General features: G+C 48.7%; 1 protein-coding gene across 1 annotated transcript in view; it reads right to left on the reverse strand.

Moving 5' to 3' along the window:
• The window catches only part of PSD2 (pleckstrin and Sec7 domain containing 2), a 47,374-nt gene that overhangs the window by 13,853 nt on the left and 5,535 nt on the right, over positions 1-27,986 (reverse strand). Inside the window, exons 2-9 of the mRNA XM_074155452.1 lie at positions 24,707-25,195; positions 23,133-23,327; positions 18,335-18,415; positions 17,657-17,769; positions 13,614-13,672; positions 11,017-11,019; positions 4,251-4,340; positions 3,093-3,136 (exon numbers count right to left, since the gene is read on the reverse strand). Of these exons, the coding sequence (XP_074011553.1) occupies positions 3,093-3,136; positions 4,251-4,340; positions 11,017-11,019; positions 13,614-13,672; positions 17,657-17,769; positions 18,335-18,415; positions 23,133-23,327; positions 24,707-25,195 (1,074 nt within the window). The remainder of the gene's footprint in view (positions 1-3,092; positions 3,137-4,250; positions 4,341-11,016; positions 11,020-13,613; positions 13,673-17,656; positions 17,770-18,334; positions 18,416-23,132; positions 23,328-24,706; positions 25,196-27,986) is intronic.

Genomic DNA, 27,986 nt, shown 5'->3' on the forward strand with positions numbered 1-27,986 from the left:
ACCCACAAACTCTGAAATAGATTATATGTCAGCTCCCCATTTGTGTCCTCAGGGTGGGCCAGCAGAGTGCAAGAAATGCTGGTCATTGCCATAAAACCTGCTTCTCCTCACAGATCTCCTGGTCCTGGACCCTGGACAGCAAGGGCTGAGCAGCTTAGGGAAGTGTCCACTGACTCTGCCAAGCCTGCCTCTTCCTGTTTGAAATAAAACCTACTATGGCACATAGAAATCAGAACTTGTATGGGAACTGGTATTTCCCAGTGTCCCTGCAATATTAAGGAAGGATAGTAAACAGGGAATTTCTGTCCAGTGTGATACATGTCAATGTCTAAATGGTATGAGTGGTCACCTTAGGTTGCAGATTAGATTGGGACCAAACCTTAGCTGAGGAATGACACAGGGCTGAATCCACTAGCTGGGATGTGAGCAGTAAAATACCACACTTTCCCACCTGCAGCAAGTAGAAGGCCAAAGCATCAGATACCTCTTGGAAGAGAAGGATGATTTCTCAGTCCTCAGCAGCCACAGGAGTCCTCAGGCTTAAGCAGAGCCCAGACACTATGCCTGGATAAGGAGTTAGTGAGGCTCAGTTCTCTCAGCTGCACCAGAGGGAACCCTCTGAGCTTCTGCTTGCTGCTGGGATGATGGTTGTATTCCTGCCTGTCTGGCTGGGTTTTGTGAGCAAGGGCATTTCATTCCCTGGGATGGACAAGGTCAGAAGGCAGAGGTGAGCAGGAAGAAGAGGGTCTTGCCTGTGCAAGGTTATGGCTCAGTGACATGTCTCTGAAACAAACTCACGTACCCCATGTCAGGGAGTATCTGTCCCACAGTGGAGGAGCCGAGAGGTCTGTTGTATTGCAGCGTGTCCATCTGCAATAAAGCAGGACATCCTGCAGCAAGGCAGGCCCCAGGCCAGTGTGGGGTGAATAAGGGGGTGCAAAGATACAAGTGGGGTGGGTGGAGGAGGGCAGGAGTGGGGTTAGATGCTGCTGACTGGAACTGCACCGCTGCGGTGGGACCCTGGGGGCTGGCATCCCTCAGACATGCCTGAGCCAGGGAGCGTGTTCTGGCAGGCATTGTGTAACCACTGCCTGCATCCAGCCGGCAGATGCACTTCTGCTGAACTCCCCTTACATAAACCATCCCACCGGCACCTTCTGCGGAGCTACAGAGCTCCCTCTCGTGACTACGTCCACCCGTGACCTGGCCTCTGCTGCAGAGCTGGCATTGTTGCTTTCCTCTCACACAGGTGCCACACAAGATTATTTAAAAAGTGAAATCGATGCTATGGGACCCACTAAGAAGCCACTGCCCTTCCAGGGCTACTGGCTGGCTGTGTCCCTCCCGAAGGAGACACTGGCCCACAGCAAGCACTGCTGCCATCAGACCATGGCTGGCAATGGAGGCTCCTGCTCTGCAAAGCTTGACCCAGGTAGTTGGGGAGGGAAGTAGGATGAAATGCTCTCCAGACACTTTTCTGGCCAGAACAATATGAGAACAGCAGGTGAAGGAGCTAATGGCCAAGAAGGCCCTACTTAGTCCTATGACCCTCTGGAGAAAAGAGAGGTCTGAGGCAAAGGAAGGGAAGGGGAAGGGAAGGGAAGGGAAGGGAAGGGAAGGGAAGGGAAGGGAAGGGAAGGGACATATCCACCATGTCAGCTTAAAGCTCCAGGTCTCTCATGGGTTTCCCCATGGCAGTGGTGGTGAGGTGTTGGGGCTGGGGAGCACAGCGCAGCCCTCACTGAGGGTCCTGGCCTGTGCTCTGGGCAGGAGGTGGGTAGCAGAGCAGGGGAAGAAAGACTGAAGAAGGTGCTGTGTGAACCTGTAATGGAGGCTACTGTGCTAGCTGTTCCCAGACTTGTTTCAGGGTAAAAAACAGTGATCTGGAGGAGGCGACAGAGTGCATCTCATCAAGTTTGTGGATGACACAAAAATGAGAGGTACAGGGCCACCACTCAAGAGGGACAGGAGCCTCACTAAATGCAGAACCCAAGTACTGCACTGGGCTGGAGTGATCCTGCAGAAGGGTGGTCTGGGGCTCACTGGCTGGGAAGCAGCTCTGCAGAAAAGGCCCTGGGGCTTCTGGTGAACAGCAGGATGAACAGGAGCCAGCCAGCCTGTCCTGGCAGAAACAGAGGCCAAGAGCATTCTGGGCTGTGTAACACTGGCACAGTGAGGAGGCTAAGAGAAGTGATCATCCTCCTCTACTCTGCACTCAGTACATCGTATCTTGATACAGCAAAGAGTATTGGGCCCCCAGTACAGGAAAGGGCATCAACAAGGTGGAGAGAGCTCAGCAGAGGCCACCAAGATGCCTAGGGGCTGGAGCACTTGCAATTTAAGAAGTGACTAAGGGAGCTGGACTTGTTCAGTCTAGAGAAGAGATGGTTTTGGGGCACCTTATGTCAACCTTCCAATATGTGTGAGGAGGTTATAGAGGGGACAAAGCCAGGCTCTTCACTATGGTGCACGGCAGGAGGACAAGAGTCAGTGGGCATAAATCAAAACAACAGCTATTTCAAATGGGTAAGAAAAAAAGGTCACTCTCAGAGTAATTAAGCATTGGTTCATGGATCCAGAGAGCCTGTGGGATCTCTGTACTTGGAGGTTTTCAGGATCAAACAAAACCCTGAGCATCCTGATCTGAATTCAGTCTGAATTGACCATAATTTGAGGAGGAAGCTGGATTGGAGATCTCACAAAGCCGCTTTCTGCCTGAGTGATTCTCTGATACTATTTCCAGAAGAAACTATGTGGAAGAGGTGGAAAGTCTCAGTGACCAAAATAACCTCAGATCTTGAGCTACTTGTGCAAAGACCTCTGAAGTACCTGGAGAGCGACCAGCATTTTACAGGTGCAATAGTAAACAAAGAGGGCATTCCTTTCCTTTAGATCATGTCTGTGGCCCAACCTCCCTGTCTGTTTTGTGTCTAAGCTATAAATAAACCCAGCTTGCCTGCAGGAGGGACTTCAGTGCTTTTAAGGACTTGGCAGGAAATGTTCTGAGAGCTTCTGGGGGTAAAGACATGATTCAAGACCCGTCAGCTACTTTCAAAGACACACCATCTATCAAATGCTTAACATATACTTACATGGCCCACTCCAGCTTCTCATTCTTGATGGAGTTATATAATGTCTGAAACAAGAACATGGTATTAGCTGTGTCTCTTGTGGAAGACATGTCTGGATTGTGGAGACCTTCTTCTCCACACCCTGTGTTCTTGGAGAGACCCCTTCCTTGCTGAATTATCCTGGAGAAGTAGTCACCAGTGAGCAGGAAAATTGCTGTCCTGCTAGACCTCTTTTTGTCTATATGTGCCCCACTAGGTACACCACTGGACAGATCAGCAGCAGAGGGGTCTCGCAGCCAGCCTTGGTCAGGAGCCCGTTTATGGCATTTTTGACTAATTATGGGTGCTGTGCCTAGTCCTGAGTGAATCCTGGCCTACGCAAAGATGGTAGAAGACTCTGGGGTATGCCAAGACACCTCCAGGGTCTTCACTAGGAGAAAGGGACAGTGAAGGCTTGAACACTGCCCTGAGAGGCAGGGGAGGAACAGATGACCTTGGCGATCAGGTTTTAAAGTTCCTCCTGTGCAAAATTTCAGTGGCTTCCTTGGGGCGCTGTGAAAGAAGCAGGAATGGGCTAGAAAATCAGAATGTGGACATGGCCCTGACCATACAGAGGGGTGGGGTAAAGGTGAGGTCTGCTGAGAGGCGGGGGTGTTGCCTAAGGCATGATGTGACACCTCTGATGTGGCGCTGGTCATTTCAGCCTCCTTCCATACAGCAAAATCCAGGTCAGGTTGCTGGACCAACAGCAAGTGCAGACGGCAGTGATGGTGTTAAACCATGTGGAAGGAGAAAATACTCACTTTGGGGTGTTTAACCAATATTTCATGTTACTAAACTAGTTGTGTTGGAACACTACATCTAATTACATGGAAACAAAGGCAGAGAAAAGTATTATGCCATATGGTCATATTTGGAGGTGGGGGTACCTTTTTCTGTTCATTGTCTGGTATGTTCTGAGGGCAGATATGCCAGAAATCTGGACAAAACACCACCAGGGAACAGACCTCTGGTGGCTCACTACAAGTTAGCAGAAGCTATCCATGTGGGTTACAATTCTTCTAATGAAACAATTGTGCACTGGAAAATGCTGATCCAAGGGCTCAGAGTGTCCCAGCAGGAGTAGGTGGTACTACAATAATAATGACAGCATCCCACTGTCTATTTATATCACGTTACCTTCAGCAAATCCTTTGAAAAGTCCTTCCCATCATTCAGTCCATCCAGGTTTGCTATGAACTGTTGACATGACATCTTTTTGCCAATATTCTGTAAGGCAAAGAAGCAGCTCATTAAACTTCCAGAGAGTTTTGACTTTAATCAGTGTCTTTTAAAGAACAATTTAATATGTAGTGGTGAAGCCTGTGTTTGCATCAAGAGCTCAAAGCTGAAAGGTCTTCTGCTCTGATTTTCTATTGGGCTCTTTGATTTATTTGCTCATGACAGCACCCAAATGTTTCAAATGATCTCTTTTTTAATGGTGGAGATAAAACACCTGAAAACAACCTCTCTGGCTCTTGCTCCAAACTTTCTAAGTGATCTCACCTCTGGTCTCCAGGTTGGTGCTCGTACAGGGTCTGTGTCTCAAAACTCAAGCCAAGCGCTCAGACTGCCTCGAAATTGCAAGGCTTGGATGGTTCTCCAAGCCTGCCGTGCGTGAAATTGTGTGAGCATGCAGTGTCAGCATCTGAAGATAGCCAGCATTGGGCAATGACTCATCCTTCACGAGAACTGTTATTTTTGATTGCCATTATGAAGAGAGATGATCCCACTACTGGTACTGCATGAACCTGAGTGCTGTGGCATGTGAGGGCAATACATGTACACTGGGAGAATCTCACAACCTGGAACACACTCATCACCAGTTAGTGCCAAGACTATTTGGTGCTGATGCTGCCAGGTCATCTGCCATCCCTGATATCAGTCTGTGGCATCTGTCTTCCCAAATCCTTTACCTCTCACCATAGCCAGGTGAGTCACTTTCTCAGCCTGCAAGTGTCGAGGGGCTGGAAGCAGGCAGCCTTTTTCCAAGCCTCCCCTTGCAATCCTACCTCTCCAAAGATCTGGAACAGAGGTGTGGAGGAGTCAGGGGGATTTGTAGCATTCAGAAAAAGGAGTGTGATACCACAAAGGCAAGATAGGTGTCTCCAGTGCCATGTCACATTGCAGCCTTCAACCCTGGAGTCAAGTCCCCAAGGACAGACCTTGTGGTGACATTACATGGAGTGGACAATGGAGTTAGTGATAGGAGAGCATGAGCTGCCACCAGCGGTCCTACGGATCCCAACAGCATCCTGACACTGGGGTGGGCTTTGCGTTAAGGTATCGACAGGGTGGCTATCTAGGAGGACCTGGGAGGATGGCCAAGAATAGCAGAGCCAGGAACATGATTAGGGACTTAGTGAGGAAGAAGAAGGGCTTCACTGGGTCCCTGGGAGGGCATGAAGCTGCAGCAGATGATACAGGAGGTGCCCCACAGGGCAAGATGTGTCCTCTGTGCAAGAAAATAACCTCTTGAAAGAGACTGACACAAGAAACCCCTGCCCACAAACATGCACAACAGATGACCTGGAGACTTCTCCCCAGATGAAAGCATCAGCAAAGACTGAAGTCTTGGGATTAGGCCACAATGCCCCCCCCCCACCTGCCATCTGTGTGTGCAGACATACTCTTTGGCGACATAGAGAGCCGGCGCTGCCTTTAAGCAGCTCTGTCTGATACTCTTAATTATGCTTCCTGTTGGTACCAGCTCCAGATGAGATCAAGAAAAAGAGGGATAAAGTGCTGTTACAAATCTGCAGTGCCTGGGGACACGGTTTGGCAGAACACGAGGCTCAGCTGTCTTTGCTTTCTCACAGGGGAGCCCCATGGCTGATTCCATAAGTGGACACCATAGATGGAGGTTACTGCTAGCTCATGCTCAGTGGGTACACTAGCTGCAGAAGAGCTGTGGGGAACCCTGCAGACATACTAGGTTTTTCCAGCAGAGGGAAGAGATTTGTGTACCTGCTGACCAGTGAATTACAGCCAAAAAAAAAAAAAAAAAAAGAAAAAAAAAAGTCAGCAGCACAGTGTTGGATGGAGAAAGGAAGGAGGGTGAGAGAGTGCATAAAACCTGCAGTAATGAACCTCCATGTGAGAGGGAGTTTGGAGGCAAAGTAGGTATGTTGCCTGAGACCTCGAGGCACCAAATTACTTTCCATGGAGAGAAGGTGACTACTTCAACCCCTGCCTTGAGGCAGGAAGGCAGAGTGCACAGCACACGTCTTTCTGCCTGCAGAGATCTCCTTGCAGTGATCCAGCAATGAATGCAGAGGCCAACACATTTTAGGAAGTGAGTGGATACAGTGAGATAAAGCGGCACAAGTTACCAGCCTCACAGGCCCTTCTTTGGGTTTCTCGCATATTGCATCCAGGATGTACATTAATCACAGGGGATGGCTTCTTTTTTATTTTGTGATCTGTCTCTTTCTCTTGCACAAGTAGATCTCTGAGTTCAAACTGAGACAGCAGCCACACTGTGGAAAAGCAGCTAATTGCTGAGCAATTGAGAAGGATGAAAACATACCCTTTCTCTGACAACCAGAAGAGGTGATGAGAAAGCTCCAGCAAGGATGTTCATACTGTGAATCAGCCTGTGGGACAAGGTTGTAGAAGTACTGCAGAGTCAGGGGGCTGTCAGTGGGATCGAGCAAAGGATGCTGAGGTGGCTCAGATGCAATACAACCTCAAGTCAATAATATCTTAACACTTGCTGCTTTGAGAAATGGGCTGGAGCCAGCCACTCAAATACAAAACACTGCAGGTGCCCCCAAATCAACACCAGCTGAATAGAGATAACAAAAAACCATTCCAGGACACAGACTTTGCAGCTTCACTAGATCAACACTTGCAAATAAACAGTTCTGTGATCACAAGTGCCTCATTATCAATGGCACCAGCACTAGGGACTGCCTGAGCTTTCACATACTGCAACAGTATTTAGCAAGTATGGGGAATCCCAGGAACAACTCTGGAAAGGGCCACTGTGAGGGTGCAGTGGGATGCCTTCTTATGCAGTAGGCCTTCTTGCTGATTCAGTAAGATCATCACATGTGGACATAACCTTCACGGGAATGGATCTGCACCTCAAAGCTCAGAGTTCAGATGTTCTATGTCCCTTGCTGAAGTGGGACATCTGGGTAGGGAGATGACGCTTCATTTCTGGCCAGCCACACAGATAGGGGCATTTTGCTTTTTTGTGGTGTGTCGTCACTTGCCAGCAAGGCTGCTTCACAGCCACACATAGCTACTATTTCCAAAATGTCCCCCTGGCAGAAAAGAACTTAATCCCATCTTTGCTTACTCCAGGCCATGCAGCAAAGAATGAGAATTCACTGTCAGACAATCAGCTAGCAGCATGGTGTGCCTGGATGGAGTGCAAGTGAGCGAACAGTGGATTAAATAGATGAGAAGGATGGATAGTTAGATGAATGGGTAGAGACAGTATGGGAATGGATGGACAGAGGTGGATGGGTGCAGACAGTGTATGAGAATGGAGACATGGACAGTGGGATAGAGTGCACCCTCACCAAGTTTGGCAACGACACCAAGCTCGGTGGCTTGGTCGACACGCTGGAAGGAAGGGAGGCCATCCAGAGGGACCTGGACAGGCTTGAGAGGTGGGCTTGTGCAAACTGCATGAAGTTCAACCAGGCCAAGTGCAGGGTCCTGCACCTGGGATGTGGCAATCCCAGACAGAAATACAGGTTGGGCAGAGGCCATGAAGGGTGGCTATCTATGGTGCTCTCCCCAGCACTCTCTCTGTGAAGTGTTAAACCACTTGAGCTTCTGGCCTGGAGGCTTCAGGCATCAAACATCTCAGCTGCAAAGTACTGAGTGAGGTACATCTTCTGAGAGCTCCCCGGCATGAGTATCATCCCCCTAGCAGGCCCTGTTTTCACTCAGGCTCTTTTGAGGTAAAAACCCAAACAATGACACTTCTGCTTCATCATGAACTGAGGGTCGTTGGTCTGACTGGATCTGGTAGTGGATGTATACTAGGCTGCAGAAACAATCACCTCACGGCACTTCAAGCTTTGGGTACCAATGCCCCCTGGGCCACACAAAGCTGCTGTGGGCAGACTGTTGTCACCCTGCCGGTGATGCCAGCAGCTGCTTGTATACCAGAGCTCTTCAGCTCTCCCAGTGCTACTAACACATCGGTATTGCTAACACCAGATCATAAGCTTGGCTTAAGGAGAATATCACAGGGTATGTAGGATTAATAGTGATGGACATGTGAAGTTAGGAGCTGCCAGAGATCCCATTTCAAGCTTTGTTCAGTGACCATGAGAGCTGCTGGCCTACTTTTTGAACAAACGCTAAAGCTTGTGACTTTACAATGTGAGTCCAAAAGCTGGGCTCTGATAAAATACCCAAATGCAACCATGAGTGCTGGTGATGCACAGGTGTTGGTTTATCACTGTCTTTCCATGGCCAGCAGTTCTGAACAGGAGGGATAACATTGATGGTTGAAGAAAAGACATCCCAAAGCTTTGTCTCCAATGGGCAGAGATGGAGCAGACAAGTACCTACTTTGTCCTAAGATCTCCTGGAGTTCAAACAGCACCAGCAGAGCAAGGCAGAGAGTTGCAACAACCTGGATTATACTACAGGGCTTGTAATGTTTGTTGGTGACTGCTGACTTTTAAACAGCAACTCCAGGTGATTCTATGAAAATGTAGTGTCTCATTTTAAAGACAGTATGTTTTCTGGACAATTGGAAACAGGGTCTGAGTGCACCTGTGGTAGAAAATCAACAGTACTAAGGCAAAACTCCAGTGTGACCAAGTGAAAATCTTATGTTTTAAAACCAGTCTCATCACTTCTAAGCCTGCACTCAGTCTATGCGATGGTCACTGCTGGAATGATGAACTAGCCCGTTCTAGAGACACTGCTGTAGGGAACTGCCCTTTTACCGAGACACATCAACCACCCTTTCCTAAACAAAGGAATTTCCCCCTCCATGGCAATGCACAGTAAAACACTGAAACACACACAATAAAAAGGAAATAAAATAAAAAGTGATACGCAATATCATGAGAGCATCTTTAACAAAAAAGGAGTGAGAGATCAAGTCCCACAACTTGAGGTACACCACGGTTTATGGAGGTTTCTTTACACAAGAAGAATTTAACGTGATGCATATCAGCTGCTAATGGGTTGCTAAGTAGTGAAGGACACTGCACAATCACTTAGTCTGGACAAACAAAAATTATTTTTTTTTTTTTAAACACAGAAAAAAAAAAGTAAAATGCCAGTGCTTCAAAGCAAAACACTAGAATGGCTGCACTTACCACCTGGTAAAGGGTTAAAGAGCGGAAAGAGAGGTTCCAGAAGCAGAAGGAAGAAAAAAAAAAAAGGAGGAGAAGCAGAAGAAGAAATTAATGTTACACATGCAGAAAAATAAAGAGAAGATTTTTTAAAGAAAAGCTCAGGCATTTCTACACCTGGTCAAAAGAAAGCTATTTTTTAATTTGCATATATAGCATGAGATCATTTCTTCTTACCAGGCCTCTTAGCCAGCTTGTCAATGAAAACAGAAATGGTAAGGTTTTGGAGGTTTAAGGAGGGTTTTTTTTGCCTTTTCAGTAATTTCTAGCTTCCCAGAGACACATTTTGAATTTTTTTTTTTATTAAAAAGAACAGACTCCAGATTTTGGAGTGAAGTTGCATACTTTGCCTTCTGCCACAATGCTGCTTTTGCTGTTGCAGTAAATGCTTTGATGAAAATATGTCCTTGGCTCCAACCATTTTGGCTGAAGGATGAATGCTGTGTGAGACCCTCCCAGAAGCTGTCCCCACTGCTGTCGCACTGCATGCAGAGACACTTTGCCTAGACATGTTACTGGCAGACATGTGGGTGGAAATGCACCCAGTGGCCAGCGTAATGCTGGTCATAGGCTGCCTGTTCCCTAAAGGATGAGGCTGTGGCAGCTGTAACCAGCGTGGTGCAGGCCACAGCGCAAATCTGGAAAGGATGCTCTTGCTGAGACCAGTAATTCCCTTCACTGACTGCTGTGTTCAAACCTTGTCATGAAGGCAGTATCTGTGCTGTAATGATGGGGAGGGTCTCCCAGGTGGATTGTCAGGATGGCACCGGTGAAGCTGGTGACCTTTGCATCTTTGCCATCATAGGTGAAGAGCACTCATGCAGTGTCCTCTTCCCACTCTCACAGAAAAAGGCTCCTCTCAAAGGTGGTTGTAAACCAGTATGCAAAAAAAAGAGCTAGGTTATGGCCTACTGTCCCTTCATTAGCAGGCTAATGAAGAGAAAATCAGGGAAGTCTCTGCAGATGCAAAACAAATTGTTACCAGCTGGAGTCAGAAGAGGACTCTGATGATACAGCTCGGAAATCATGGGATTGTGGAGGAGAAAAAGTGTGTGTGGGTTTCACATGTACAGGCTGCTAAAAGAAGCCATCCCTCCCCCTCTCCCCCCTTACTGTGCCCCCTCCATCTTCACACAACTTCTGGGGAGTCTGTGACTCTAGGTCTGAGCTCTCAGAGGGGCTATGAAAGAAGGTAATTCAGTGACCTGAGACTTGAGGAGCCCCTTTAACCTTGTAAAGGGGGCACACACCCCTGAGACTCACAGCCATGCTCTATGCCTGCACCATAAGGTTGGAGAGCAGGGAGGAGATCTGGGTCAATAGCTCCTACAGACTTCCACAGCACTGAGTGGGCCACAGGGTCCATGCATACTCCCAGATATAAGCTATGGCAGTGGATTCCACATGATTCATAGATTCATAGATTCATAGATTGGTCCAGCCTGGAAGGGACCTCCAAAGGTCATCTAGTCCGACCTCCCCGCAGTCAGCAGGGACACCCCCAACTAGACCAGGTTGCCCAGGGCCTCGTCGAGCTTCACCTTGAATATCTCAAGGGAAGGGGCCTCAACCACCTCCCTGGGCAACCTGTTCCAGTGTTCCACCACCCTCATGGTAAAGAACTTTTTCCTAATATCCAATCTAAATCTCCCCTTCTCCAACTTAAAACCATTGCCCCTCGTCCTGTCACTGCAGGCCTTTGTAAACAGACCCTCCCCAGCCTTCCTGTAGGCCCCCCTCAGGTACTGGAAGGCCGCTATTAGGTCTCCCCGGAGCCTCCTTTTCTCCAAGCTGAACAACCCCAGCTCCCTCAGTCTGTCCTCATAGGAGAGGTGCTCCAGCCCCCTGATCATTTTGGTGGCCCTCCTCTGGACCCACTCCATCAGGTCCATGTCCTTTCTATATTGAGGGCTCCAGACCTGCACACAGTACTCCAGGTGAGGTCTCACCAGAGCAAAGTGGCAGAATCACCTCTCTGGATCTGCTGGCAACACTTCTTTTGATGCAGCCCAGGATGTGATTGGACTTCTGGGCTGCGAGAGCACATTGCCTGCTCATGTCCCGCTTCTCGTCCATCAGCACCCCCAAGTCCCTTTCCTCAGGGCTGCTTTCTAATACCTCATCCCCCAGTCTGTATTTATACCGAGGATTGTTTCGGCCCAGGTGCAGAACCCTGCACTTGCTTTTGTTGAACCTCATGAGGTTCACCTGGGCCCACCTCTCCAGCCTGTCCAGGTCCCTCTGAATGACATCCCATCCCGCCGGTGTATCGACAACACCACACAGCTTGGTGTCATCTGCAAACTTGCTGATGGTGCTCTCAATCCCTCTGTCTATGTCTTTGATAAAAATGTTAAACAGTACCGGTCCCAGCACGGACCCTTGAGGGACACCACTTGTCACTGCTCTCCATCTGGACTTAAAGCCATTGAGTACCACCCTCTGGGTGCGACCATTCAGCCAATTCCTTATCCACTGAACAGTCCACCCATCAAATCCGTATCCCTCCAATTTGGCAAGCAGGATGTTGTGAGGAACCATGTCAAAGGCCTTACAGAAGTCCAGATAGATCACATCCATAGGTCGCCCCTTGTCTACTGACCTAGTCACTTCATCATAGAAGGCCACTAGGTTAGTCAGGCAGGACTTGCCCCTAGTAAAGCCATGTTGGCTGTCCTGAATCATCCCCCTGTCCTCCATGTGCCCAAGCATGGCGTCCAGAAGGATCTGCTCCATGATCTTCCCAGGCACAGAGGTGAGGCTGACAGGTCGGTAGTTCCCAGGGTCCTCCTTTCTACCCTTTTTAAAAATGGGTGTGATGTTTCCTTTCTTCCAGTCTGCAGGGACTTCACCTGACTGCCATGACTTTTCGAATATCATGGAAAGTGGCTTTGCAACTTCATCAGCCAGTTCCTTCAGGACTCTGGGATGGATTTCATCAGGTCCCATGGACTTGTATATCTTTAGATTCCTTAGGTGATCACGTACCATGTCTTCAGTTATAGTGGGATGGACTTTGTCACCTGGATCCTCAACTTGTGGGCCATCAACACAAGAGCTAGGAGGAGAGGGGTTGCCAGTGAAGACTGAGGCAAAAAAATTATTGAGAACTTCCGCCTTCTCCTCCTCCGTTGATACAAGTTCCCCACTGCTGCTCAATAGGGGGGGTACATTTTCTTTAACCTTCCTTTTCTGATTCATGTACCTGTAGAAGCCTTTCTTGTTTTTCTTTATGTCCCTTGCCAAGTCCAATTCTATCTGTGCCTTGGCCTCCCTGACCTCATCCCTACACAGCTGGGCAACATCCCTATACTCTTCCCAGGTTGCCTGTCCCTTCTTCCATTTCCTGTGTAGCCCCATCTTACCCCTTAGTTTGACCAGCAGGTCCCGGCTGGTCATGATGTCCCAGTGCTGTCCCCTATGCCCAGTCCCATCTATCTCCCCTCTGCAGTTATTTTTGCTACGACTCTGCTCTCCTCTCTACGCTCTGGTTGACCTTTTAGGAATAAATCCAACCTATCCTGCTGGAAAAAGCCTGTAAAAGGTGGTGAGAGATCTTCTTAACAGCCTCTGCTGTTTTCCAACCACATCTTTGTGCACTGACTTCTGCTCACCCTGCTCTTTGTCTAGAGGCCTCTCTGATATGAAACTCTCCAGTGGCTGTCTGTTACATCTTGGGGAAAAGGAAAGCTGAGACTTGCTTTTTGTTTTGGGAAGGAAAGGTGAAATCTAGACCTGTAGGAAACCACTGACTCCTTTGCAGCAGTTTCTGGGTTGAGGGGAGCCTCAGGTGTCTGCACCAGAAGAAATAGCAGTGCAATTGGTGTTGCTGTTTGCCAGCTCCACAGGGACTGGTGGTGAGGACTTCTCCATGAGAGCTCCTGGGACAGGGCTGACGCATACAACAGGTCCTGGGAAGAAAGCTGCATTGCCTGTGCCTGTGTAAGGTAACCGATGTCAGCAGGAGATATGCCTTTGTCTTGAGTGTGGAGTGACACTAAGAGGACTGTCCCCAGGTCTGGGTCTGGCACCCAAAATTCCTCCTGGAATTGGTCAGAGTACTCTCTGCTGACCTATCCCAATTTTGCAGCAACACATCCTGCATAAGGGGCCAGACCTCTGTACTGGTAAGGAAAAAACGAAGGATGCATCTCTGAGTACTACTTACATGGCCGTGAAGGTCTGTGTTTAGCAGCATCAGGGCACAGGTGAGCGTGTGAATCCCATCTGAAACACACAAAAGTCAGATGGCTATGATTAATGCCCTTCCCATGTGGTTTTGATTTTTGGCAGCCCATCCATTGCAAAACGAAGGCTGGGGATGTTAAAGAATACCTGTTTCTTTCAATTGTGCAAGATAATTTAAAAAAAAATAATCTTTTTTTCCTTCAAAATTTACCTTTTCCTGAAACACTCACTGAGTAATTGGCTTTAAAACAGTTTTATCAGTGGCCTTCTAAAGACCAGATTTTCTGCTGAGTCTTCCTCCATAACCATTTAGGCCAACGCCATTGCAGAATGGGCCAGAGACCCTGGCAAACAGAGCTAGTTTCCCCTGAGTTGATCACAGTCACCTCAGGTATTTGTCCTGAGGCCTTTAGATATCATTCCCGGGCAGGCTGTAAGCTCTTGAGTTGTTCAACAAACTTTATTACTACAAATGAATGCAGCATTTTTGGCTCTCTGACTTAATAAAACTCACATGAATTTTTCCTTCCATTTGAGACAGCACAGCACCCTCTTCTGTACTAGGGAGTCTGGTGACTTGCTTTCAAAACCATGCTGTGTCTTGAAGCTGTTCAAGGTCAAGAGACCAGTCTCCAAGCACCACCTCACAACAGTGAGATGTAAATGCACTCTGGCACATGAAATGGTCCTGCAAGGACCTCACAAAATGGCTAGAGAGCACCAGGGAGGTGGCAGGGGCAGAAATAGTACAGCCTTGGTCTTTGGCCCTGCTCTTGGCATGACTTGGTGTTGTCACACAGATGGGCTACTCCACAGACCAAGCCAGGCATGACATGATGCTCACGGCCTATTTCCCTTGTGTCTGCTGCTCTCTGAATTGGTGCCCTACGGTCAGGCTGTCACTTACCCCCAGGCGTGGCTGGGGAAATGACACTGGTCTCCTCTTGTGGGGGTAGATGTGCAGCCACAGAGAGCCAGCTGTGGCCTATCCCCATCCCAGTCAGCCACTAAACAAAGGCACCATTTGTGTGGAATAGGGACAAGCCGTGAGCACCCCATGCTCAAGGCCAAGCTCTAAACACGGACAGCTAAAGGCAACCAAACGCACAAGCCTAGGATGAAGGCAACAGAGCACATGAGCTTCTCCCTTTCCTGGAAGAACCATGGTCTCTGAGGAAAGAAGGGTTTTTCATGGGAACGTCACATATTTGTCTACGAGGGCTGACAGTCTGGTGGACATGGTGTGATGGACACCCCCCTTCAAGAGAGAATCAGTTCCTAAGAAAGATGCTTCCTTGACTTTCACAAGAAGCAGCTTTGGGCTTAGGACAATGTGCCTTGCCAGTGTGTATTTTGGAGTCTCTGTGGAGGTTCTGGGCTGACATCTTCACCTGGCTTTATTGTATCACTTTGGTCAGCTAAATCATGCCCCACATAGCCCCATGGTGGAGCTGCTGTCCCAAAACCTGCTCTTCTCTCACTGTTCGTTGGCTTAGCTGCATTCACTTTTTCTCTCCGCTCGCATAGTGTCACAACACAACCATATAGTTCTTCCACGTTGGGACTTCCTCAGTACAGGAAAGAACTAATAATATGTTCAAGACACATTTCTCTCTGGGAGAAAAACGAGCCACCCTGGTCAGCAGGTCAGAGTTTCTGCGACCCTTATCTGCAGCATCCCATCATACAGGCTGAAGTGACGCATGGTGTTGCAACAGCCATGTCTCCATCAATGGAATCTGGATGTAGCAATGCCCTGAAATGTCTTAAAGAGCTTTAAGACCTTCTCAGACACCTGATCATCTCCAGACAAAATTGCCTTGACTCTATCATGCCTCTGTGGCAATAGGCCATCACAGCCAGAGGTGTTTCTTTGGAAATCTAGATAATACACAGTGGTTCAAATTTCATCTTTGTGGAACATCCTTTGCAAGTTTAGGCTGGATGCAGCAAGAAGGAACTGCTTCCTGAAGAAAGAGCTTGCAATAGCTTTCTCAAATTACCCTGCATCTAGTGCATGCTTTTGCAGTATCTGCAAAAGATGTGACCTGAAGGAGTCACTTTGCTTCCCTCCTTTGCATCAGCTTCAAGTATTACTTGGATTACGATTGTATTTTTCAAGCTCCATTCAATTCCAGTACTGAGTGCAGCTCTGTCCTGCTTGGGACTCATTCAGTTTACAGTAGTCTGCAGTGGTGGTCCTGCAACCTTGTGAAATGTGGTGCCACCATCATGGGCAATTCTGTGGCCCTAAATGTTAAAGAATAGGCCATGACAGCAGCAGCAGTTATGTGTTCCAAATCCAGTTTTCCTTACTCTGAATAGTTTTGTACTGTTCGGGAGTGCAACATTTTTAAAACGGGCCCTACCAGCAGCAGTGACATCTCCACTAAGGGCCAGGCAGTTACAGAAGAATTTAACTTTCTGGCTTCATTTAACCTTCTGGCTTCATTCATGTTTGCATTAGCAGGCACCTTCTTGCAGAGTGTTCAGAACCAGGATCTAATTTCTCTTCTGAGAAAGTGTAGCATGGCTCCATCAGCAGCTTTGTAGCCCTCGTTGACATGGCAAAGCCTGTATTTTGTTTCACTAGTCGCTGCCCTCCAAACACCCTCATGTTGAAGGGTGTGGGGTGGAGACAGAGATCTGACCCTCTGTGTTCCAGCTCAGCCTCTGCTCAAGCTGGTGTGTGCGTGCCCTCACTGTGGGTGTTAGGCACCCGAGCACCAGAAGGGGAGAAAGGACCAGAAAGGAGTGGAGGTGGATGCAATAATGTTGGGGATCAATTCCAGGGGAAAATGTTGAAGAAGGTCAGGATTTGGCATTTGGGATATTTCAGTTTGGGACTGCTGCTGAAAATTCAGCCTGTAGCTTAATGTCTACAGGTGGAGGACCCTTCAGAGGGGTAGGTCCTCTTTGGATCAGTGGGGAAGAACATCCCACAAACACCAGGAAATGAAATCTAAACCTGTACTTCTTTGGGATACCACTGGTAAAAGCAGAGAGGTCTTTCTGTTTTGAGAACAGCTTGTGTCCAGTTATCTTGGCAGAGGGACTGGAGGGTTCAAGTGACATGAGCTACTGCTGCTATTTGGGAAGCCTGCAAGGCAGAGTCAAGCAGGAGCTGTCAGACACATGGCCTATTGCATGCTGAAGGGGTGGAGGAGGAACAGCTGGCACGGCTGTCAGGTCAGCAGCCTGATTTCCACCCATGTGTGCATTTATAGATGCCTGTAAGCAGGTGTCTAGAGGCATTCATGTAAGTGTGAACATGGACATACTCATGTCTGGATGTGTGCATGTGCACATGTGTACCAGGAATGACCCTTCCCATTTGAAAATGTCAAAAGAAACTATACCTACTTAAAAAAAAAATAATGGGGAGGGGATGAAAGTAGCTAACAAAATCTGCAGCTCCAGTGAGCCCAGAATTTTACCTAGTTGTGCGTTTTCCTGCTGCAGTTGTAGATGAAAAGATCACAACTCCTGTGCATGGCAAGTCAAGAGCATTCTTCAATCTGCATGGAAATGTCTTCTTCCACTCAGTGGACAAGGTCTTGGGCTGAGCTAGCACCAGCCACTCATTTGCACGCTGCCAGTGACCACTTTGCAAACCACGACTGCAGCAATTTGCAGCCTCTGAGAACCTCTCACCGTCTCCCTTGGTGCTGGGCAAAGCCTGGCCATTGATGCAGGCTACAGAACAGCTCAAGTGCACCTCTCAGTGCACTTGGGAGGACAAGGCTCCCTGGGAGCCCACACTCAGAGCCTTGTATCCTGAGGGGACTCAGCTGGCTCTCTTGCAGGGGTCTGTACAGCATCTGGTGTCCCCAGTCCCTCCCAGTACACGGATAACCAGCAGGGCAGGACGCTGGAGAAAAGGAGAAGCTGTGGCCTTGCCAACCCCAAGGGTGCTGTTCAGGCCCAGCTGTGGGTGGCCGGATTCACACTTGGGCTGTGCATGTGTCACAGGTGCACTGTAAGCGTGTAATGGGCACTGGAGCCAGGGAAAGAAAGCAGTACCTTCAGACGTGCTCTCCTCTGGGTTGCACTGGCAATATCGCCGGGAGAAATGAATCAGCACCCGCTCCCGCTCCTGCGTCTCTCCCATCAGCGGGAATGCTTTCAAGAATGTCCTGCAAAGAGAAAGTGATGCTTGAAGATGTCGTGCATAAATTTTCTGGGCAGTACCCATGCTAAGGAGGGAGATAGAAAGGTGTCCTCAAGCATCTAGGAAGGCCTTTGTCCTCCCCCAAGCCTGCGCATCCCTGGGCCCCCGCAGGTGCAATGCAAAAGGTGTCTGTGGAGCCAGCCCTGAGCTGTGTAGGGAAACATGCTGTCAGCTGAGGTCTGATCCACCTCTGGCTTGATGGCACCAGGATGGGTTTTCCATCCCAAGGGAAGATATTGCTTCCACTTGCTCTGATTTTGTATGGGATGGGATTCCTGGGAAAGCTGCTCTCTACCATAGGGAAGCAGGTTGTGGGCCCTCCTGTCGAAGCCCACTTTTGGTGGCAGTACCTTGTGTCAAATGTGACACTAAAGCAAGGATTAAATGACAACGTGGAGCTCCCCCCCCAGCCCCTGCTCCTTTCACATGGACAGCCTCCATGGCATCAGGAAGCCTGGAGGAGAAACCCGCCGCGCTGCTCCACTCTGTCCAGCCCAGGCCCTACGCGGGAGTGCCAGAGACCAGCTCACCTGAGTGCTTTGTCAAGGGTCAGGCCAGTGAAGTCAAAGAAGCTGAGATACTCCTCTGCTACCAACTTGCTAAATTCGTTACTGTAATTAAAGAGGGAGTAGTCAGCCCTTTCATCAGGGAAGAAGACACTGTCTACAAGAGGAACAGCAGATTGATGCTTCCTAGCCAGCCCAAACTCCCAGCGAGACACTGCAGACATGATCCCAGACCCAGGGGTACTTTCTCCTAGCTCAAAGTGCTGCTGGAAGACCTCCAAAGTGCCCTAACATGCCCATAGCCTAGCACTGCAGCCGCCAGCCCTAGACACCTGGGAATGAGAGACGTGGGCCCCAGTGCCACCCTCTGCTGTGCTGCTGGCCAGGCAGAGCCTCCTCCCAAACCAGACAGGAGGAGGAGGCCGTAAGGATGTCCTGTGCTCATCAGGAACGTTCTCTCTTACCTAATACTCTCCCATTGCTAGACATATCCCCTCCTTCTACTGCAATATTCCTGCTCTTTACTCCACATTGGCTCCCATCCCACCCTCTCTTCACAGCACTTTGCTTGCATGCCAGATGGATGTCCCTGGGATCTGGAGCAGGATAGCTCAGCTGAGCTTCTGGCCCTGCTCATCCCTGAATGCTACTCCAGAAACCATTGCCCTACCACATTTCTGAAGGATGCTTGGAGAAGTCTTGCCTTTAAAGCCAGAATGGATGCTGTTAAGTACCTCTGTCTACCCAGCTCAGGTAGCACAAGTGCAAGAATAATCAATGAATGCTGGCAAGGAATTGGGAGATGATCTCAACATGCTCAGCCTTTGCCATATACAATTTATTTTCCTTCTCTCCACAAAATGAAAAGCATATTGCTAAGTGTTGCACATCCAGTTTCAAACCAGGACATGTTACAGGCAGAATTAATTGCTTTTCCTCCAACATTGTTTCATCTTCTGCTGTGAGGTGGATGCTGGAAAGCCTCTGGCATGGATGCTGTTTGGAAGCATGACACATAGTGGGATCAGACAGAGCAGTGTGACAGCTCCAGGGGAGAGGTCCAGGCTGAGTTTTGAGAGGCAGGACATAACTATTGGTGCCAGAATTTGCGGAGGAGGCTGTTTCAAAGCCGTATGAAGCCACAAGGTCTCACACTCATAAAACAATTTTATCATTTGGGATTGCTTACTCTGGGGAAGAACATGTGCTCATGCCCCTCCCAGGTTACTCTGTCTGAAGCAGTGCCACAATGATTGGCATGCAGGTTCCTGCCAGCTTCCCAGGCAGACTTCTCCACTTGGCCTGGGACTTCACAGAAAGGTAATGTGACATGCAGGAGATGACCACAGGTTTGTAAAAGCAGATGTCACCACATCTTCACCCCTGTGCGAAAGAATGAGCAGAACCAAGCAAGCCCCAGACCTCTTAGCTCTAAGTTTGCAGAAGACCTCATGCATTGGCTGTGCCAGTGCTGGGAACTAGCCAGTGCTCTCCCTTTCACAGGTCAGGTCCCACCTCACATGTGCAGTTGTAGACTCCCAGAAGAAAAGGTCTGATTCCTTCTGTTTGGGCACCTATTTACCAGGTCTCCTGGGAACCCGCTTGGGCACTCTGGGCACTGGGTACACAGCAACAACTGCCATCTACTGCAGCACTGCAGCGATCAACAGGGCAGAATGGTGCCTGTCTCGCCCCATTTAAGCTGGGCTTGAAGGATTGGCCTTGCCCAAGGCTCCCTAAAGCCAAAAGACTTAACACGTCTATAGATTAGCACAGATCTTGGGTGGGCTGAATTGCTTTTGAAATGTCTTCATGGCCTACACTGGGAGCTACATCCTAATTTATAATCCTAACTAGACCTATAGTCAAGCAGGATGAAGGTGAGTAGGAGCTCTCCTTCATTCCACTCTCCCATCAGGGCAGCCCAGGAAGGTAGGGAGGCCTTGCTGCCTGTCCTTCATCTCACTGGGTCTTGCTGAAGGCCAGGAGTTCATAGGGAATTTGTGACCCTCAGGACAAGTGGTCTGTGCCAGATGCTGTGGTGCCAACAGAACCCAGCCTGGGTGCCTATTGTGCCTTCCTGTGTGCCTCACTTGGTTCCTCTCTGCTTGGAAAAGCTCCAGGCAGGGATTGTCAGCTCTGCCGAGGGAAGCAGACAGTGTTCCAGGACACCTGAAGGCAGCCAGTCCCTAGGAAGCAACAAACTCCTATGTCTAGCCAGGGGCTCAGTGACATTGATGGGACCCTTCTCCCTGAGCTCCAGAGCTAGTTAACATGCCCCAGGCATGCCTGGGACTCAGAGCTCCAACACTGGCTGGGGCAAGATCACGGCCTACACTAAGGTGAGCTTAGGTGTTTGCTCTGGTTTCCTCATTCAAGAATTGGCTTTCTCTCTCTCTCTCTGTCAATCCCAGTCCCTCTTGGAGGAACCAGTGATACTTCCACCATGCAGCCCAGAAACAACAGAGACATCCCCAAAAGAATAACAAGGCATTTCCCATGGGGACATGTCTGGAATCCTCTGGCTCTACAGACCTCCTCTCACCTTACATTCCATCTTGATGCTTCCTCCCTCTGCCTGGTTTGGGAAGGTCCAGGCACCAAGAGTGCTTACTGACCTCCCAGTTTCATTCCTACGTGGCTGGACATGGACATGTGTTGTTTTGCAGCATGAATCACACTGTCCTACAGAGCTAAGCCTGTATTGCCCATGATCTTTTTTGTGCCACAGTCACTTTTGTGCCACAGTCACAGCCACTTGTGCCACGTCAAAAAAACGATTGTCCATAAGAAGTTTGGCTAAGTAAAATTCACCTAATCTCCAGGAGAGGAAAATATGCTGCGTGCCTGTGCCATACTGCCCATGGGACTGACAGACCCCCTGTTCTCAGTGCTCTGCTACCTGCTTTGTTGCTGCCTGTGTGGTGTTGTGAGCACAGTGCTCTCCTGGAACACCTTGCAAGGAAGTGCTTGGCCCTACCATGTTCAAAGTCTGGCAGCTGACACAGTTCAACCTCCATCCACCAAGAGGTGTGTGACCGTGGATAGTGACAGAGCTGAGATAATGCCACAGACAAACCCAAGAACAAGAATCTTCCATGGAGGGTTCAGTTGCCCAAACACATGCTCTTCAGAGAGACAAAGATAATGCCTGGATTTGAGATTAACTTCACAGAATTGTGTCAGCTGGAAATAAAGTATTTGGAGATACCCATCCTCCAATTCCTTGTTCATCAAGCCTTTTCTACATGTTTGACAAAGAAGAATTGTTTTGGGCTTGCTTTGTTTTTTGTTTTTTTGTTTTTTTTTTTAAAAAATTGCCAGTATTCACAAAGAAAAAAAAAAGGGGGGGTTAAAATGAGTTAAAAAGCTTTAACTAATTTTTAAGATTTTACTTTTTGAACAACCCTCCTAGCCAGTCCACCTCCTACATGAAGCTGGCCTGAAAGCATGACTTAAACTTACCCTGCTCCCACCACTGTAGGTTGGTCTTACATGGTCTTAAGTGAGCAAGACCAACTTAAAACACACTTCATCCTTTCTCTTTTACTGCTCTGCAAATCTGCTTGCTTGGTCCAAAGGCCTGCAGCTCTATCCAGTTCTTGTGCTGAGAAATGATTCAGATGTCAAAAACACAGCTGATCAAAACAGAAGTTTTCTTTAAAGGCTATGTCAACTCCCAAATGTGGGTCACCAAACAGCTTTCCAAGGTGTAAGGATTGCAGGTATGAGTCAGGATTGCAGGAACTAGCAAAGGGACATGCTCAGATGCACCCCCAGAGACCAATTGCTTAAACTTCCCCCACTCAGCTGGCATGGCAAATTTGCAAGAAAGGCGAAGGATGCTAGACCTGAGGGAGCAGCAACCAGCAATGCACCTGCTACAAGAACCAGAGCAAAACAGAACAAGAAGGATGCTGCCAGATGATACAAAGATCTTCTCAAGGAGATCCATTTGTGGGCTCCTTCTGTCCCAGGACTAAGCTGGGAGTCACAGACAATCCTTGGTACTGAAAGCTGGGGCATTTGCTGAGGGACAGTTGTGTCCTGCTGATCCAGAGAGGAGTAAGACATTGCAAGTACATAAAAAAAACCCCAGCAACACAGTTTATATCTGATCCGGGAGAAGGATGATGGGGATTGGTGTCCTCACACCCACTGGCATCCTAAAATAATCTGTTAACTGCTACACTCATTTCTGTTACTCTGTCTCTTAGAGACTCTCTCATTTTTGAATAAACACGTTTTATTTCCCTTTTGCCTTACCCAGACAAACCTATCAGCTGAGGTGCTTGGACTTTTGGCATGTACCTGGCTCTCCACCAAACCCTTCATATCATCTATACAGACTGAGTCAGGGGACACTGCAGCAAGAAGACTTTGAGGTACAGACATTAAAAACCTGGGGACTGGTAGGGAGCCCAGTGTAGACCCAGGTGTGGATCCCAAACCCTTCAGCCTGGGGATTACTTTAGGTGGGGTCTTGCTGGGCCCTTAGCAAACACAGGAAACTCTTGGTTCTAGCGGGCAGCAGCTTGTGGCAGTTAATGCCCAATACATGCAAGCAACTTGTAGGATTCAGATTTCAAGGGCATTGGACTTGGACCAGTTTCAACTGGAAGGATCTTCAACAGCCCTGACTCCATCCTTAAAGCCCTTGTGACAGCAGGCTTGTGCCTTTCTGCCTTTGACCTGTCCTCCCAGCACGACCACTGCTCCCCAGAACCTCCCCACCACAGCTGTGTTTCTGCTGGCCATGCTCAATGCTGCCATCTCAGTCAACCCCCTTGTAGGGTCGGCTGCAACACAAAGCCTCACTTACTTTTTCCCGAGCTGGCGTGCCACATCGCAGCGCTTGAACCCTTCGAGGTTGTAGAGGCGCTTGGCCAGTCTCTTAGCAGCCTCACTATCCACCCTGCAGCCGTTTGCCAAAGTGTCCGTGCTGCCCTGGTCAAGCTGCTCCATGCTGCCCATGTCAGAGTCAGAGTCTGACAGCACGTCTTTCAAGCTGGCGTCACTACAGAGAAACAAAAGAAAATTCAAGGAGGAGCAATGTGACATCATGAAACCTACAAAAATTGCCATATTTTGATTTCTTCTTGTCCTAACCAAAAAATACGAAAAAACAACATGTTTGTGAACTGGACATTGGACAAACCCTCTCTCAGTTCAGATCAAATGAAATAGTGCAGTTTAATTTCAAATTTGCAAAAAAATATTCAAAAGAAGGTGACTTCTCACTGAGAAATGAGGATGTATCAACTCAAAGCAAGCAGCCCCAACACCTTTTTAAGCTTCCTCTCTCTTTGCTGGTATAGAAAAGGATACCAAGCCCTTTCAGAGCTGTGGACTTCTAGGAAATCTTAGGGATAGATGTTACGCTTTTCAGTTAAGATTATTTGCCAAGGATGAGAAACTGCACTTGTACAAATCATGCCAGTGGGACTGACTGCGGACCTGCTGTCCCTGGTGGGCTGCTCCTCTCCCAGCTGCTGGCTATTGCCACAGACAACAGGCTGAGCAGCCCCACTGGCATCACGTAGGTGGGGCTGCATCTCTGTGTTCTTGCCCAAACCCAGCTATAGCATTATGGAACCAATTTGCACATTGTGAGTGGAGTGAATCATGAAGGTCTGATAGCTAGCTGGACGTACCTCCTCGCTCCAGCTCTCCCATGACCTGGCTGCTCATCATCTGGCTTCCTCTGCAAGGAACTGCCCTGCAGATGAGCTGCTGCCTCCTGGGGATGATGGTTTGGGTCTGAGCTGGTTCAGAGGATGAAGCCTCTGCTGTTCTTCTCACTGCCTGCAGAAGAACCTTTGGGGAAGCCTCTACAGAGGCACCCAGTCCTAAGTGAAACCTTGAGGTTTCTCTGCACTTCAGAGCACACTTGGGAGTGTGCCTGACTGCCTCTAACCTGCCAAGGGCTTTTGCAGATATCAGGCAGACAAGGCTGTGACCTGCCCAGAGAAACCTCGGCTTTGCCTGCTGTAAGAACAGATGGGATTTGTGAGGAATGGTGGTGACCTCCAGAGCAAACGTGAACACAAAGGGCTGAGCCTTGGCTTTTCTTGGGCTCACAGGGCTCCTACAGGACTCTGCAGCTCACAAGTAGATTAGGGTCCTGGGTTTGAGAGCAAGGAGGATTCAGACAGAGGTCGACTGGGGACTGGCTGGTTGAATGCCATGAGACCTTGGTCTCCAGCTGCAGTCCTAACCTACAGATAGGAAATATTTTCCTGTTGGTGTTTGGCCTCTGACATGACAGCACATGAGAGGAAGCACAAGGGGAAAAAAAGCAACTCTATCTCTATCATGTCCTCTGAGCTGTGCTCCTGGATTGGGACCCCATAAGATAAGGACTCCTTTGCCCAAGGAACTCCCAGCCTGCCTTACCTGATGGAGTTAATGATCTTGGTGGTATCTTCCTCTGACCCTTCCACGTGGAACCCATTTGGGATACTCTTCGAGGACAACCGACTCAGCACGTTCTCCGACCTGCTGCTAGTAATTGAGTGCCTGAGAGGACTCCCAAAATCCCCCTCCACTGGCTTTGCTGCTGCCTGTTCTTGCTTATCAGCAGCTATGTGGTGAAGGACTTCTCTCTGCTGGGCTACCAGTTTCTGCTCCAAGAGCTCTGGGCTTTCCTTGACCCTTTGCTGGATCAATGGGGTGAGTGGGGCCTCAAAACTGACACAGCTGTCTGTCTCATCTGTGAGAGAGAGGACATCCAAAGAATCCAAGCTGCTGTAGTATGTACCCTTCATAAGGTCAGATTCAACAATCTTCTCAAAGGTCGAGCTGAACCCATCCCTGATGTCTTTGAATTGAAAATGTTCCTTGTCATCATCACTGAAGCTCAGCTTGGCATCTCCAGAAGCAAACCTGGACCAAAAGGGGACATGTAGAAAATAATGTCAAGGTAATTTCTTGCATTGTTCCACTTGGAGCTAGGAGGCAAGAGAAGAGGCAAAAATGGATGCTGTGATTATAGGCCCTTGGGACCTTTCTGTGGTATAACCTGCCTGGTTCCCAATTTCATTACAAGCTTCTAGAGCTGAAAAAGGCAGGGTTTTATGATGAGCAATCCCAGGGGCCCAACCAACCCTTAATTTGGTTATGCCCCAGTAAAAAGCCAGACCTGGGAACTGGAGACGTTTGCATCTGACACCGGCTACTGGATCCACTGCCAGAATGGATTTAATCTGTAGGTTAGCTCTCCCTTCAAGCACTCCAATTATGGCTACTTCAAAAGCATGAAAATCCTTAAGATCAAGGACATTTCATCTAACTTTGGAAGCTGGCAGCAAATGTCCTTGATCCCTTTTATAGCAGAGAAAAAGCAGGAGCTTTTAGGGAGCAATTAATATGCTGTAACTTCAGTCTTTTTTCTTAGATGAGGCACCCTAGAAGTGCAAGACACCCCAAAATAGTTTTCTTTCCACTAAGGGGGATGTAAAAGGTGATGGTCACACATGCAGGCAGGGGAGGCTCCATGCTGCTTTACAGCTAGCCTGTGGGATTCAGGCATAGCATTACAGGCAGGACAGGAGGCTGCAAAATGCATGAACCTACAGTCCTAGGTTCCAGGTATGCAGGGATGACTGTTGGCAACCACAGCTCTGTTTGGCTTTGAATGCAGGGCTATTCATTCCAGTGTACATTTCAATATGAACCCACACTGGGAGAATTCATCTCAGTCGAATCCAGCAGCACCCACTGTGCTGGGAGCCCTGGGGATCTGAGAGGACCCAGTCCCTCCTGGAATAGACCAGGCTGCAAGGACCTGCCTAAAATACCCCAGGGTTTTCAGGTGAAGCCTGCCTCCCCGTTTCTAGCAGATATTGCTGTCACCTGCTTTGTCAGAACCAGGCATTTCATTCTGTGATACAGATGAAAGCTAAGGGAACAGTAAGCTGCTTTTCCTCCGCCTGTGATGGAGTTAACTCCCTTCATAGCAGCACATATGGTGCTGTGGTTTATAGTTGTGCTAAAACAGTGTTGATAATGCACTCATGTTTTATCTATTGCTGAATGTGCCTGCACAGCATCAAGATTTTCTCTATTTTTCACTCCCCACCAAACAGTCCGGCGGTAGGCAAGAGGCTGGGAGGGAACACAGCTGCAACAGCTGACCTGAATTGACCAAAGGGATATATCATGCCGTATAACGTCATGCTCAGGAAAAAAAAAAAAAAAAAAAAAAAAAGAAAAAAAAAGTGGGTTTGGTCTTTCAAAGTGGCCATTGCTCAGAGACTGGCTGGGCATCAGTCTGATGCTGGGAGGTGGTGAGTGATTGCTTTTGCATCACTTGGTGGTTTTTTTTTTTTCTCTTTCCTCCACTTACTAAAATGCTTTTATCTTGACCCACAAGTCTTCTCGCTTTTGCTCTTCTGACTCTCTCCCTCATGTCACAGGGGAGGATGGTGAGCAAGTGCAAGGACGGGTGCTTAGTTGCTGGTTGGAGTCAACTCACTGCACCTCCTCACTATGGTTATTTCTGTTTGGAAACCCTGTGTCAGTGTCATGGCTGTGCCTAGTGCCTCTCCCAATGAGCATGGCCTCCCTTTGCAGCAGACAACATTTCCCAGAGCTGAATTCTGGGCGTGGATTGGGGATGAGCACATTTCTTCTGCCAACTAAGGAGATGCTGTACCTGTGCATGCCCAAATCCATATACTGTTAGTAATGGTTCCTACTGGGTGCCAGTGTCAGCCCACTCCTAGCCTTGCAGAACATCATCTGGCACAGAAGAGATTGGAAATGGACCTTGGGAGGTAGTGGCTCTAACTCAGAGGCAGAAAAGAACTTGTGAGCCAGACATGGCAGAGCCATGAAAGTGTCTCCTAGGAATTTGGACACTTCTGAATGCACTTTACAAAACAGTTCAGTCTTTTAGGTGGGGAAAGTGAGGCATGCACCGCACTCCATGGAATCGCTTATAAGCAAAAGTAAAGAGAGGTAGGGAGATATAGCCTTGTATCCCATCTCCACCAGCAGACAGCAGAGAACAGGGAAAGCAAAGTGACAGCCCCCACAGCCAGCCATGTGTTTCCAGCTCCATCTGCAGCTTACAGATGCCCTGAGCCAGAGATATTCTGAACATCACTGCCATGCCTGGCCATAGGCTCAGTGGAGCCCTGAAGCCAGGTCTACCCGTACCATTACAGATCTGGGGTGCATACTTGCTTCTCTCAAGGCAGGAAGGATTTGCCTGTATTTCTGCTGCACAGCTAAGCAAGTAGCAAGGAGGAAAGGCTGCCCCTTAAGCAAGGAGCAGGTTAATAAGGCCCTGAATTTACTAGTTCAGATATACCGATGTAGTGTCATCCATTCCTGGAAATGCTAGCCCTTCAAAATGCCTCAGGCAGAGTGGAAGATGGCTGGCCATTTCAGGACACAGTGGCCCTAAGGGCTAGGGAATGTACACCTTGCCACTGGTGATAACACCAGTGATAACCTGGGCACCATCATCATCATTTTTGTGGAGCAGCCAGTTCTCATGGGCACCACAGGATACACCATTCCTCACAACCTGAGGTTGTCCTTCAGCACCCTCATCAGCATGGCAGCAAGAACTCAGCATTTACATGAGCACTAATTCCAGGCAGTAAAATGGGACCTGGCATCCCTTCACACAAGGAAGTCTTAAAGGTTATCACACTTATTGGCTACA

Source organism: Numenius arquata, chromosome 11 (assembly GCF_964106895.1).
Source record: "Numenius arquata chromosome 11, bNumArq3.hap1.1, whole genome shotgun sequence".
NCBI lineage: Eukaryota > Metazoa > Chordata > Aves > Charadriiformes > Scolopacidae > Numenius > Numenius arquata.